The sequence below is a fragment of the Hydra vulgaris genome, chromosome 15 (genome assembly GCF_038396675.1).
Source record: "Hydra vulgaris chromosome 15, alternate assembly HydraT2T_AEP".
In the NCBI taxonomy this organism is placed as follows: domain Eukaryota; kingdom Metazoa; phylum Cnidaria; class Hydrozoa; order Anthoathecata; family Hydridae; genus Hydra; species Hydra vulgaris.
In genome coordinates this window covers 18,561,118-18,577,353 of record NC_088934.1, presented here as the reverse complement: position 1 = coordinate 18,577,353, position 16,236 = coordinate 18,561,118, and the positions used below count along the sequence as shown (strand labels likewise).

Here is a 16,236-nt window from a genome sequence, read left to right as displayed (position 1 = left end):
TATCCTTAAGCAGTTAACTCTCTACATGTTGATGCCCATTTGTTTGCAACTTTAAGCTTTACACCCCCAAACCGGTTCGGGGGTGTAAAGCTTAAAGTTGCAAACAAATGGGCATCAACATGTAGAGTTCTTAATCTTTTCTTTTGCACCATTCTAAGACACTTACTAATCTAATTATTACATATCTATGTTTAAGATATTATTACTTTTCTCACCTATACCTCAAATCTCTTGGCAACATATATTCATTTGATTATCATCTTCTCTGCTCTTTCCAGATGCTTGACATTATTAACTTTCATTAGAAATGTTTCACTGCAATATATTATACCACTTTAGATGCATGTAGTGATTAACTTTCTTTTAATTTTAAATTTTTTCTTTTGCTGGTAGAAGTGGAGGAAAGAATCTAAACAAATATCTGTATCAATGTATAAGTAAATATTAAAAAAAAATTAACCCAATAAAGGACCTAAAATACCCCTAAAATGTCCTTAAAAAAGTCTTTATATAGGAATTAAAAAGTTAGATAATTTTGAGATTTAAGGATTTGCAAATTTAAAATCCAAATTTCCAAATTATAAAGTAAAATTTTATATTGGGATTTTTGAATTTGGGAATCCTTAGAGATTTAATATCTATTTAATTGATTTGTGTAGATATATGAAAAATTCATATAATTTTTTCCCGCACTAATAATAAAAACTGATATATTTGTAAAAATATTTAGGTTTATACAATACTTCAAACAAACACATTCAACTTTATGCAAAGGTTGTTCATGAATATCAAGGAGTTCAGTTTAGTATCAATTTTATTTTTGATGTTAATCAAGCAAAGAAAATGGCCTTTGTTGTACAACTTAGCTCGATTAGTAGTATATTGTAAGATTTTATTTTTTTAATGAAAAAGCATTACTTTTTTTGAAATTATTTTTCTATTGTGATCTTTTTCTAATTTATGTTTTGTATTATATTGTTGTTGTTTTTTTCTATTTTTGGTTTAAATCATTAAATATGTATGTTGTTAAGTATATTATTATTTAGTCCATTATTTTTTTTTTAGTGATGCTTTAGATAAAAATAATAATTTTCACATTCCAAAATTTATCAAAAGACTTATTGGGAACAGCACACTAACAGTATATTCTAAAAATGAAAATCTAACTTTGCTTGGTGAAGATTTTATTACCATAAATGGAAAAGCTTTAACCGCAGTCGAATCTGGTATGTTTATGAAAATTCAAAAACTTGGAGTAACATATATATATATATATATATATATATATATATATATATATATATATATATATATATATATATATATATATATATATATATATATATATATATATATATATATATATATATATATATATATACATATATATATATATATGTATATATAAATATATATATGTATATTAAAAATAACACAATAATTTTTTTTGGACATGTTTCGTAATTATTACATTTTCAAAAGATAATTATACAATCAAAACTCTGGAAAAAGTAATTAATGTAGAAAACTTTACAGATAAATGTTATTAGACAATAAATATATATAATATAAACATAATAAAATAATTACAAAAATTACTCGGTAGATAACTAATTAATGTAATCAAAACAAAATAAACTGTCGTTTTATTTAAATAGACAACTTAATATTATAATGGAAAGTTTGCTTATTAGGAAAGACATTTTACTTCTTTAACCTTAAATTTATGTTTGTTTGAAGCCATGTCCAAAATCACAACAGTATTACAATTAGACAGATATTTGAAATTAATTGATAAATTTAAACTTTTATATATATATGGGATTTTTTCTTCAGTTTTAAGGTGCTCATTTATCTTAGTTGTCAAATGTCTGAATGTTCCTCTAATATAACTTGCAATACAGCCAGTGCAAGAAATTTTTTAAATAGCACTTAAGTTTTAAAAAGCACTTAAGATTTAAGTTTGAGCAGCTGTAGCGCAGTGGTTAGCGCGCTTGCCTCAGAAGCAAGCGCGCTATGTGATATGTGATATGTGATATCACATAGCTTCTGAGATATGTGGTTCAACATCACCTCTGGGCATGTTTTATAACATCAGTAAGGAAGGAGGCATGAACTATCTTTCAAATACTCTTCCATGGTGCTCTGTGATACAGCATTGTCAAGGCCACATAAGGAGTCCTATGTTACGACTTAGAATTAATTAACAGAACTGAGACAACTGCATAGATCATTGCTTAGGAGGTCATGTTGTATTTTTACTTATTTCTTTTTTAAATGACCAGTTGTTGCTTTTGCTTAATAAACGCACTACAAGCCACAATATTCACAAATTTCATGAAACTGTGCCGCGTTTTTTTCTTTGGTAATCAACACGTTCAAATACCATAACATTTTTATTAGGACAAACACACTAAATTGATTGCAGAACCTTGCCTACAAAAGTCTATATTCTAAGATATAAATCACGTGCTGCTATGTAATGATAAAACATGTCAGCTTAAATGCATTATTTCTGTTGTTAGAAAACTATGGCTTATGGGTAGTATTGCACAAAATAATTGCAGAAATATCAGATAACTAATGATTTAAACAGTGTTCAAAAAACAAAATTTATTACATAATTATTGACATTAATTAAAACTAGAATTAAGCAACCTGTAATACAGGTTATTAGTAATTAAATCATTAATTACAATATAACTTGAAATATTATCTAAAAAAATATAATTAAATACAAATTTTTCTATATATAATATTTTAAGTTCGGTTCTCCATCAGCAATGTAATGAACAATCAAGTTACAACTATTGTTAAACAATTGTTTAATAATTATATCAAAAAATATCAGGAACTTGTAAAATATTTCTTATACATGGTCATTATTAAGAGTGGTATTAAGAAATACATAAGTGCACAATAGTTACATAAGTTTCATTAATGCTTCTTCTATTAATTCTTATTTAACTCTCTTTTAAAAAAGACAGAGGGAGCGAAAGACAGTGTGTCCAAGGTAGCATGTTAAAAAAAGTAAAAAAGACACGCAATAAATATCTATAAGCATAAGAAAAGTTTCTGTTAATGATAATGAAAAAAACAACATCTCAGCACAAAATAACTATAACACAAATAACCATTAAAACTGGATTTATTATGTTATCAGTAAAGAAAGCTGTTTTTACCTTATTATGTAAAGCTCCAGCTTCTCTCTACCTGTTGACTAATGATTAATATAGTAAATTTTACACCATATAAATTTCCTAAACTAAAACCATGCTTCAACAGCAAGCAAAATAATCAAGTGATGACAAAAGCAAAAAGGGCATAATTATATGTTTGAATTTATAAAAAAAAAAATCATTCAAATTTAAGACTGTTATTAATTGTTATTATAAATAGTAAAATTCATGCTTAGCTTTGTTCAAAAAAGTCTAAAGTAAAATCAAATTAACAGATTTTAACACCTCTTGACACCGAATTCTGGCAATTAAGTTTTCTGCTTGTCGAACAGCATTTCTTTCATTTCTATGATGATTAATTTTGATTGATATTACTACTACGATTAATATTACTACTGTTACAAATGAATAATGAATAAAAGTAAAAAACCTTAGGAATTCTGAATGTTTCAAATGAAAGATTATATTTTAACTTAAAATTTATATAGATAACTGTATATATAAGTAACAAATTATTATGACCAAACAACAAAAAATAAAATACTAACTGATTATGAAATGAACTTAGATGTTTATAAAATATAAAACAAAATTTATTAACTTCAATTATTTTTAATATCAAATAACAATAAAACATGGAGAAGCAATTATGTTTTTTTAACTACAGCAGAACTTATTTATATTTTTTAACAAAAAATGTTTATATAGATACAGAAAAATATAAAATACATAGATTATTAAAGTCATATTTTAAAAATCCAGATTATTGTTTGGTTTAAATATCCGGAGAAATCCAGAATATATTTTCCCTTATTTTTCTCTTAATTTAGCTTTTAGCTGAGTTATTTTAAATTTCTTTTAAAATTTTTCCTATTTTTTGTATGAGCAATGAGTGAAAAGCTTGAAAAACAAATATATTACAAAAACATATACCTAAACTTGTATGTATAGAAAATGTTTTGGATATCCAGAGAAACTAACAGTAAAAAAAAAAAACATCCAGAAAAATATAATGCCTGAAAATATACTGAAATATAGACACGTTTAGGTATATAAACTTTAAATGTCAATTAACAACAGTTAGTTTTCTATGTTAAATACATAAAATACATATCTAATATAAAATAAATCCAATATAAAATTAAAAAAAAATTGGTAATTACTCCAATCAGTACCAGCATTACTGTCTAAAAATTTTTATTATTACACCTCCTAATAAAAAATAAATAAATAAAGCGAATTAGAGTGATTAAAAAGCACTTCATTTCTGTCCTATCGCTCTAAAAAATAAAATATAACTTTTTTAGGTAATTCCTTAGTTTTTAAGAATCTGAAAACAATTCAAGTAAAAAACCAAGAGTAAACAAACATATATTTATTATAACTAATATATTTAAACAAATTATATTAAACAAAAAACCACATCAATTCTCAGAAAACGTTGTTAGCTCAAAGTTGTTTGCAGACCTTGCTTGTAAAGTTGTGTGAACAATAAATAATGTGTTTAAAAAAGCCTAGAAACTGCATTAAAATATGTATGCAATGTGAGCATTGAATGTTGACTGGACTAATTATTAGTAAATGTTTTTAAAAAACTCACAAAAATTTATAACACAAAACACATTTAAAATATAATGTTCTTCTATATCACATAAATACATCTATGATAAATCTGAATTGTAGCGAATAAGTAAATACAAAGAAAAACATTGCATTTGAAAAGGATATCAATGTACCTAGAAAGCTGTTGTGTTACAGGAGTAGTAATTGTTAAATATTATTTTATGTTAGCTTTTAGAAAATAATTCATGCCTATTTCCATGGTTTGACACTAAACACTGCAAAATCACACTTCTGCTATAAGTACATTGCTTGGCTGGCAAGTTTGACAATTCTCGCTCTACACGATTGCCAAGTCTTAGCACTTTGAAAACATGGAAACAACGTATTATAAACATATATACCAACTATAAATACAATATATATATATATATATATATATATATATATATATATATATATATATATATATATATATATATATATATATATATATATAAATAACCTTGGATAACATATTTAAAAGCAATTATAAAACAATTATATAACACATATCACCATATACACAAACAATAAAAAAGCACATTTATAAAACAGTTATAAAGCACATATTATCACATACACAAACTTATCAAAAAAACATATATGCAAACAATAAACATATATAACTTGAATTTGCAAACAAAAATTTTTAAATGACAAAAATTGTAAAAGTAAACAAAAATACAAATATATATACAAACAATACTCTTTACCTTTAGATTTTTTTTCCTTAAGAACTGTAATCCTCACACCAAAACTTAACCTTCACATACAATAAAATGTTAGTGTTGGCACAAAATTTTAATTTATTTTTCTAAAAAAGAACAGAAACAGTTAATAGCATCACAGAAATTTCAAAGTAGTAATAACCAAATTTATGGAAATAGAATTAGTATAACTTTTTTTTTGCATAAAAAATGCATAAAAAATAATCTCATTCATACCCCTATTTTCCTTCTGAAAAATAAAATATAAGCTCAGTAAAAATAAAACTGCTAAAAAAAAATAAAGCTAAATAGAAAGCTAAAACAAACAAAATGATTTAAAAAAATAAAAGGAATAATCCTTTTTACTTTATATTTAATAAAAATGTTATATATAAATTGTTAAACTATTTTCTACACTTACTTCAATTATAATATGATTTTAATGATGATTATTTATCTTAATGTTTTTTATGTAGTGTTTCTAAACTAATAAATAATAATTAATTTCTATAAAAAGGTAAAAAGTTTTAACTTGCTTGATAGATTTTTCTCCAATGACAGCGTGCATTTTGAGAACGCCCTCTTTCAAATTCAAAAAAGCCTACTAGCTAATTTAAACTTCTATAAAAACGAAAGCGAAATGATGTTCAACGTTGAACGTTGACTCTAGCAATTATATTAAGATTATGAGTAAATGACAAACGAAAATTTATTAAATTATTTAAAGAAAAGTATTTCAAAAATAATATATCACCACTAGAAACTTTTATCCCAAAAATTCATTACAAAATATTGCAAAAAACTAAAAAAACACAAAAGCTGAATGAAAATTTATAAAGTAATCGTTTTTCATTAGAAAAGGACCCAAAAATTTTTGACCCAAAAATTTATGAAGTAGTTGAAAAAGATGCAAAGGAATGTGATATATTGTTTTATTCAAACCCTCAGGCAGGTCAGGAAAAATAAAATTTTTTCAAGATTTTGTCTTGTATAACAACATAGAATGAAAAAATAAAGTTGCAAAGTTGTAATTTTTCCTACCCTTAAAAACAGACATGGCTAATATGTCATTGAAATTAATTTTTCAAAAAAAAAAAACCACAGTTGTAAAAACTTGATTTTTTTAATATTAAAAAGCTCTAAATTTTAAAAACAAAATTTCAGAAAACCTTTTAGTTTTTTTTTTATTGTATACAATTCTTAACTTACTTTAGTAAAATTTTGACATTAAATTTTTTTAACGTCACATTTTATCCATAATAGCTACCTGAAAAAAACCTAAAAAATTGTTTGCAAATATAAAAAGTTGATTTTTGATTGATTATATTTTTCCTGATAAAATACAAATCATTAAGAAATTACGGACTCCTAAAAATGACTCCTGCTAAAATTTAAAAAAATGTGCCTTCACTTCAAACCACTGATAACCTAGGACCAACATGATTATAAAAATAAACTTTTTTTTCTATTGATGTAATAGATTTTTTAACATTGATTTTAGAAGAAAAAAAATATTGGTGAAGTCAGAACAGTTTGTACAAAATGCATTAAAAACAAAAAAAATGTTTTACTAATTGTAATACAACAACTTTTTTATTTGATTATAATCGTGCTTAAATTTAGGTTATGTCTAATACCAAGTGATAAAAGTTGTTTGACTTGTCATCAAAAAGTGCAAATTTATTACATAGTTATAAATTGAATATTATTAAAATATTATTAAAAAGTATCTTAATGTAATAAACAATCAATATAAACATTGAATCATTCAAATAAATATCCTTCAAGATTAAAATTTGCTAAAGAACTATAAAAGCTTAAAACAAATAACTAAAACTTATAACAGTTTCACTATATTGTTATACAATTATGTTATTATATATATATATATATATATATATATATATATATATATATATATATATATATATATATATATATATATATATATATATATATATATATATAACAGATCAAAAGTCATTTTTATGTGGCCGAGTAAAAGTGTTTGAAGAAATAGACTGCTTCATGAACTTAATAGGGATATTTTGATTTTTATCAAATATTTCTGAATTAAAACCATTTTATATCATATTTTGTATTAAAAAACTCTTTTGAATGTTTTTCTTCATCTTCTCTTTTAACTCTTTTATATGTTTTGATTCATGAATGAAACAATAAACTGAGTTTGTACTATGTTGCAAATGATCTGAGATAATACAAAGGCTTTTTTAAATTTTTTCAAGTTTTCTTTCATAAATAAAAGAAGGATGCAATATTAGTTGACTGTTGTTCTAATGGAAATCTTGTACTTTATCTTGAATAAAAAAACTGTAATTTTTAGCGAAGCCTAGTAATATTAAAATATGATACTGAATATGTTACTGAAACTTTGTCATGCTTTTGTTGGCTTTTTGCTAGTAATTAAAGATAATTTCTTCATGCCGTGTTTATCTTTCATGTCACAGCATTTAAATGTGGATGTATTGATCTGTTTGTGCAACAAAATTAGACATACTATGTAGAGTGAAATGTTGAATAACAAATTTCTTCTTAGATAAGTTTTGGGTAAACAGGTGCATGTTAAAAGAAAAACAGACAGAAATAGAAGGAAGGGGGGGGGGGAATATACGTATTTAAAACTGAGTATAATTCAGGCTTACTTTTGGGATTATTTCTAGTACTGATTAAAACAGAATTTTATATATCTAGGTGTGTTTATTAAAGCACATCAGTCAAAAATTATAACTTTGCAGCAGAAAAAAACACAATAAAATTCCATTTAATTAGGAAAAAGCTATTTTTATTTCACAAAGTGTTAATAAAAACAGATAATAAAATAAAGCAAAATAGTAAAAAATTATCATAGAAGAAATTTTAAATGACTCATGTTTAAAAGGTAAATAAGTATATCTAACTACAAAACAAAGTACAATAATAATAAAAATAAGTTCTTCCTCTTATTCCCCTACTATATGGGTCAGCGTCACATTCGCAGTGTTTTCATAGATTTTTTATAGAATTTTCATCGAATCTATAAAAAATACTGGGAATTAAAGGAAAAATTGACATCAATTTTTTTTCTTTTGAATTGGAGAAACCGGATGTAACTGGATAATAGGTATGGTGGCTAATCCTCTTCTAGATATGTTCAGTGGTTTAAAAACTAAATTTAAAAAAAATCTATATAAAATAACTCCATAGTACATTTTGTACTGTAACCATCTTTTCTCTAACTATTTAAACTGCTTGCCATATTTATTTTTGTTAAAGTCTTGCAGCTTAATCATGTCTTGTAGCTAAAACAAGATAATAGCTTTTTGTTTTACAATTGAAGTGTGAAGTGTGCATTGTATATGCTTTAGAAATAAAAGAGTGAATCTTTTAAATATTTTTTGATTTTTGTAAACACTTACAAGTCCTTTTTACTAGTTAGTTTTCTATTTAATTAATCATTACAATAAATGATTTCCACACCTACCCAGTGGGCACAGGACATAAAAAAGGCATCTTTTGAACATTTTGGATGTATTTTGAACATCTTTTGAATGTTAAGGATATCTTTTTCATGTTCAAAAGACGCCTTATTTAGGTCCTGTGCCCACTGGATGATTTTGACAATATTTGTCTTTTCTGGAAGTACTAGTATCCCATTATAATAAATAATAAAAATAAATATTAGGTTAACTAATAACATTTAAATGCTGAAATTAAAAAGAGAAATTTTTCTAAAATTATTTAAAAAGTTTAAAATTTTTCTGAACAGTAAACTGCATTTCGACATTAATGATGACATTTTATTTATTTTTAAGATTGTTTGAAATATTATTTTAACTTGTTGTCTCGAAATTTAATAAAAAAATATAAAGTAGTAGTTCTACTTATAACACACAATTTCCTTCTGAAATTTTTCCTTCTGAAAAAACACTAAAACCACTGAAAAATCCTGAAAAAAAGCTGTATATAATATAAATAAAGAATTTTAGGAATTTGCTTGTGCATTTTGGAAAATATTCAAGTTTATGTTTTTTAATTTGTTTTTACAGGTATCAATATTTACATTGCAACACAAATGAAGGATATTTTTACAGAATGCGCTAAATCTAATAGACTAATCCGAGAAAAGTTAAAGAAATCTAATCTTGCTAATCGTCAAAGTGAAAATAATTTAACTAAAAGAAACACTGATTACAATCAAGTAAGTGTCAAAAGTTTTATACAAAATTATAGCCAAATTCATATAAATCAAGAAAGATCAAAGTTAATGCAACAACCTAGAATTAAACAAACTCATACAAGTAGATATCCAAATAATAATCTTACAAATAAAAAGAATAATGAAAGTCAAAATAATCGAAATCAAAATAATGGACCTATTAGGCCACAATCTCAATCTAAGTATAGACCTTCTTCTCAACAGGATCCTCAAAGTACTATGAAGACAAATACAGAAAAGTATGAAGATCTTGTGAAAATTATTCTAACATCAACTAATGTTGTGATAAAATTACCGAAGAGTTTTTCAGAAAACCTTGACAATTTATTGAGTTGTTTTTTTAAAGAAATAAAAAAAGAAATACCCTACAAAGTTCCTGATTTTCTAATAGAAAAAGTGAAGAAATATCGTATTAGCGAACTTTCTTTTTGTAAGTTTTTAGGTTTTTTGAAAATTTATGTCTATAACAATCATATTGGTTAGTTTATTTTATTATATTATTTTAGTCATATTGGTTAGTTTATTTTATTAATATAAGTTATACTTAATAGTAAGTTTTAAAATAATTTTTTGTAAGTGGCAGTTTACTTACAACATGTTGTAGTAAAGATGCAATAAAATAATACTTTGACAATAATTTTCATTACCCACACATTTTGTTGTGTCAAAGTATGTTATTATTATCAAGTTTTAAAATGTTCCATCTATAGAAATCGATGTTGTTTACAAAAAATTTATGTTGACCACCTCCTACTTCATCTAATAGGATGTTGTATATGTAATCTGTGGTACACAGAAAAAAATATACACATTATATTTTTATAAAACATAATGCAAGATTTTGTGTTTTATAACGAGTAATTACCATTATGTTCAATGTGAAATTCGTATGAGAAAAACGTAACAACAAATACCATATTGTTATGCATTTAACATTACGATCATTACCTGTTATAAAACACAAATACTGGCATTATGTTACCTTTATGTTTGAAAAACTGAGATAAAGGGAGGTTACCTGTTATTTTGATTAACTTTAATAACTTTAAAAGTTAAAAAAAAGGAAATTTTCTTAACTGTAAAATATGTTTTTGTTATCAATTATAAACATGCATTATATATATATATATATATATATATATATATATTTTTTTTTTTTTTTAATATTATTCACCTCCCCAAGGCCCGAGGGGGGCCACTACAGTCGAGGAGGATACTCATTTTTTTTATTTTTTTTTTATTTTTTTTTTTTTTTATTTTTTTTTAGTCGTTATTCGTGGTGCAACCCTCTCTCAACTCTTTAACTCCGAAACACAAACCTTGCCAAGCAAGGCCGCTGCGCGGAGAAACTAAGTTGAGCGCGGTACTTCCAGGGACGTAGTGGAGTTGAACTCCGAACCTCTCGCTTACAAAGCGAGCGTTCTTACCACTACACCACTACCGCATATATATATATATATATATATATATATATATATATATATATATATATATATATATATATATATATATATATATATATTTTAATAAATTTAATTAAGCATTTGATAAGACTATCTCGGTACGAAAGCAGAGTGAAACTATAAAATTGGTGTGTAAACCAGAGTAGGTTTTTTTATGAAAAACTGTAGTAGTTACTGTAGAATTTATTTTGTGTAAATTTACGTCCAAGAAGGATATTTTCAAATTTACTTCTTGTTCTATGGTGAAAGAAATAGAATTGTGTTTACTGTTAATATAATTAAGGAAAATACATGCTTCATTTTTTGACTGAAAAGCAGCAAAAATGTCATCAACATATTGTTTATAGAAAACTGGCTTAACTCCATTGCAATTTTTAATCCAGATAGAACATTTAAAATCAGTAGTACTAATCTAGGGTTTAACTCCGACATAAACAACCTTTTCAAAGTATTTCAAAGAAACATGTATCCATCTTGGCTAATATTGAAAATATATAAATCTTATTTAAACAAAATTAACACAAACAATCCATCACAACCAAAAATCAAAGAATCTTTGTCTTACTTTAAACTACTGTTTTTAGGAAAAATATCTGATTTAACTAAAAAAAGATTGAATTCAATTGTTAAAAGATATTGCTGTTCTGTAAATTTTAAACTAGTTTTTGTCTCACTGAAAGTTTCAAAATTTTTCTCCTCTAAGGATCCTATTCCGCTAGAGTTCAACTCGTTCGTGGTCTACAAAATCATATGTGCAGGATGTAACTCCTGGATAACTGATGACACGGATAACTGAACATTATAAGAGAGACAAAAAATCACATATCTATAAACATCTCCATGGTAATGAAAATTGTTTTATGCAATTAAATGAAAAGTGTTTTTCCGTTTTAGATTCAGCATCTAATAAGTTCGAATTAAAACTTAAAGAAAGCATGTTTATAGAATGGTTAAAACCTGGTATGAACAAACAGGTCAACCATGTCCAATTGACACTTTCTGTTTAGTTATTACTTTCTATGTATTTTTTTATTATACTATTCTTTCGTCACTTCCTATTTGTTTTTAAGTATGACTTGTTATTCTTATAATAGTTTTTGTTGTATTTTTGTAATTAAATTAATAGTTTGTACACAGATAATTACATTTTGTATTGTTATTAAAAAATCACCTATATAGGTATTTAAACAAATTTTAAAAATTAAACTTCAACTGAAGATGACTATTGATAGTCGAAACATGTATTGTTTAGAATTAAAAATAAAATGGTTTTATTAATTAAAAAGTTTGTCTTGTTTATTAAAATACTTAAATTTTTTGTGCTAAAAAGAAATTTTGGATATATATATATATATATATATATATATATACATATATATATATATATATATATATATATATATATATATATATATATATATATATATATATATATATATATATATATATATATATATATATAATGCATGTTTATAATTGGAATAAATAATCCACAATCAGTTGTCGTCCAGAAGGCACAGTATGGTTATGTAAAATATTTTTATATTTTTCACCTGTAAGCTTTTCTGTTATTCTAACAATATCCCCTACCCCTATTATTGAAATAGACCCCCAAACTTGAATATTCCCTCCATCATGTTTGATAGTCGATGGACATGGCTCTTTCAATGCCTTTCCCTTTCTTCGCCAAATATACTGACATCTATTCGTCCCAAATATTTGAAATTTAGATTTGTCTGTAAACATTACCTTGTCCCATTGATTTTCCTGCCATTCTTTGTGCTCTTGGGTGAACTTTAATTTTTTTCTTTATTACCTTTGCATAGTAAAGGTTTTTTAACAGCTACACAGCCTTTTAATCCAGATTTTATTAAAAATTGTTGCACAGTAGATGCATGTACTAAAGTTCCACTAGCTCTTTTAAGATCTTGAATGTGATTTTCTGAGTTTACTTTTTTGTGATTTCATAGCGCTGTTATTTTTAAAAACTGTTCATCATGCAGGCTTAACTTCTTGGGACAACCCGACTTCTTTTTATCCACTACATCACCAGTTTCATTATATTTTTAAACTAATTTTTGAACTGAGGCTCCCGAACAATTCACACGTTTGGTTATTTTAACTTGACCCTAGCCCTCTTCATGTAAAACAATGATGCGATTTCTGTCATTTTATTGATATCTTAGGCATTTTATTAGTACTAAAATTACATTATTTACAATATCATTAGCTAAAAAAAGTAAATTTAGCTTTATTTAAAACAATATCTTAGTTTAATTTAATAAAAACGCTATATTATTTCTTATATTTATTTAAATGTACATTTTAAAAAAAATTTCTTAGGTGCTACTTTCTTTTGCACAGTACTGTATATATATATATATATATATATATATATATATATATATATATATATATATATATATATATATATATATATATATATATATATATATATATATATATATATTTATATATATATTATATATTATATATATATATACATATTTTTAAATATTAGCATATTTTCTTTTTGAAAAACTCTAGCCGAAGATTCTGTAATCACTAAGTCTAGTACATTTGTTGTTACCTTGTTATTTATTTGAAATGTTAGTTAAATTATATTTTGAGTCAGAAAACAATCATTAAGTGCTTCTTAAAACTTGTTTTTGGTAATATTTTGGTTTGTGTAAAGAAATAATGAAAAACTTTGTTAAATTAAAAAAGTCAGTGTTTAGTCTTTTTTATAGGGATCCCAAACTCATAACACATGTTGTATTCATATTAAAGATAATGTTGAAAAAAAATGTTTGAACCAAGTTTTTTTGATTAAAAATAAATAATGAATGCATACTGAGAAAAACTGATCTTGTTGTTTTAGCCAAAGCTCGCAAAGGGGGCAAATAAACCTTGTTGATTTTTAATGTTTACCTGCTAATAGTTATAAATATATATTACATTATCAAGAACATTTGACAAAATTTCATTTTCTTTAGGTTTTTGACCTCAAAAACTGCAAAAGAATAGCTTAAATTAAAAAAAACTCTCTACTCTGTGGCCTTGTTTAATCTTGGTTAATAGAAGACTTTGGCATCCTCAGTCACAGTTATTATCTCTCATCCAAGCTATAAGAGTATTTTTTAGAGTGTTACTCTAAAAAGTTCTCTTATAGCTTGGATGAGAGATAATAAGCATGGAGTGTAGGAATAAAATTTGTTCAGTGGAATATGAACACTATATTTCACGAAACAATAAAAGTGGAGCCATATAAAGTACTTTTTAGAATCAAACTGAAAATTAGAATGGGTACAAATATTCCAGTCAAATTTAATTAGTAAAAGAAGAAGACAATTTTAAAGAAATTTTAAGCCAAACAAAGCAATTTTTGAAATTTTACATTCAGTACTTAAAAATAATAATTAAAGTTCATCAAAAACTATCAGAAATAGGTTCATGTTCTAGATAATTTTGACAATTACGAAAATCAGGAAATTGTGCTTGGCTGTTTTGCAATTCCTTAGGAAAAAGCCAAGGTAGTTGATACTTTTTATACAAACTGTGATGAAAATCCCCATCAAGCTGTTAACTTAATGACAATTGTCACTGAAAATATGGAAAAAGCTGCTACAGCTATGATTAAGAAAACCAACAAAAAACTAAAAGCAAATTGGTGATAAAAGTGATCCTACTAATCTCACTGATGTTTTAGAAATTAAAGATTAGAAAAATTGGCAAAATAGGTAAAGTAATTGATCTTTAGCTTGAAAAAAACTGCTTTGAAAGTGTTTCTTTTGTAAGATTAACAGTTAAAAAATGAAAATAATTATTGTTTTTTTAATGTCTTATATAAATAAAACAAAGTTTTATAACTTCTGTTATTTCTTTATGATTTTAAAACTATTTTCATAACTATGAATAAAAATTTGAGTTTATTTATTTATATTGAAAGTTTATTCAAAAAAAAAATTTAATTTTTGGAATAGATCTAAAAAAATAAAAACAATTTAATAAATTTGGAATGATAAAGATATAGTTTAAATTCTTTAGAGTTTATAAAATTCTTTTAGAAAAAAAAACTTTAGAATTTAGAATATTCATAACTTAGCAAAATCAAGCCAAAAAAACACTAAACAGTTTTATTAAAATATTAAATAATAAATTAAATAAAGTAAGATAAATAAGTTGAATAAAATTATAATTGTACATTTTGTAATACACACACATATATATATACTTTTATATAGATATATACATATATATACAGGCCTTGTTTTAAAGCATAAACTGTCCAATTTTAAATATTTTATTATATATATATATATATATATATATATATATATATATATATATATATATATATATATAAATATATATATATATATATATATAATAATAATAATAATAAAATATTTAAAATTGGCTAAGGTGAACATGCTTAGCAAGTATGTAAATGGTGCGACAGTTTATGCTTTAAAACAAGGCCTGTATATATATGTATATATCTATATAAAAGTATATATATATATGTGTGTGTGTGTATATATATATATATATGTGTGTGTGTATATATATATATATGTGTGTGTGTATATATATATATATATATATATATATATATATATATATATATATATATATATATATATATATATATATATACATACATGGTGTTCCTTGTTTAACTTACATTACATATGCAAATATTATCTTATTTAAACAGTTTAGAAAATTTTTAATAACTGTATAAAAGCTCTGTAAAATAAAGTAAGCTAAAAAGTTCTGTCTGACAAAAGAAAGGTGAACATAGGACTGAAAATACCATATAACTTATGTCTTGCAGATAAGCAAGTAATAAAATGTCTCAAGTTTCAGGTTGCATTTCTGTGAATTAGTATTGTGGATCAAATTTAAATTTTTATCATGATTTTATAAATTCAATACTCATTGCAAAATATATAAAATTTCCAATTGACTTATTTAGGAAAGTAAACATGTTATTTTGACACTTAAATATTTTATGACACTTGTTGCTCTTGTTTAACTTATTTTATATCACTTATGTTACTTTG

General features: G+C 24.2%; 1 protein-coding gene across 4 annotated transcripts in view; it reads left to right on the top strand.

Annotated features, from left to right (window-relative positions):
- Nucleotides 1–16,236, top strand: part of LOC136092279 (uncharacterized) — a 212,840-nt gene that overhangs the window by 55,614 nt on the left and 140,990 nt on the right. For all 4 annotated transcript variants that reach the window (XM_065820141.1, XM_065820140.1, XM_065820143.1 and 1 more), the window contains 3 exons: nucleotides 731–884; nucleotides 1,066–1,226; nucleotides 9,535–10,134. In XM_065820141.1, coding sequence (XP_065676213.1) covers nucleotides 731–884; nucleotides 1,066–1,226; nucleotides 9,535–10,134 — 915 coding nt within the window. The remainder of the gene's footprint in view (nucleotides 1–730; nucleotides 885–1,065; nucleotides 1,227–9,534; nucleotides 10,135–16,236) is intronic.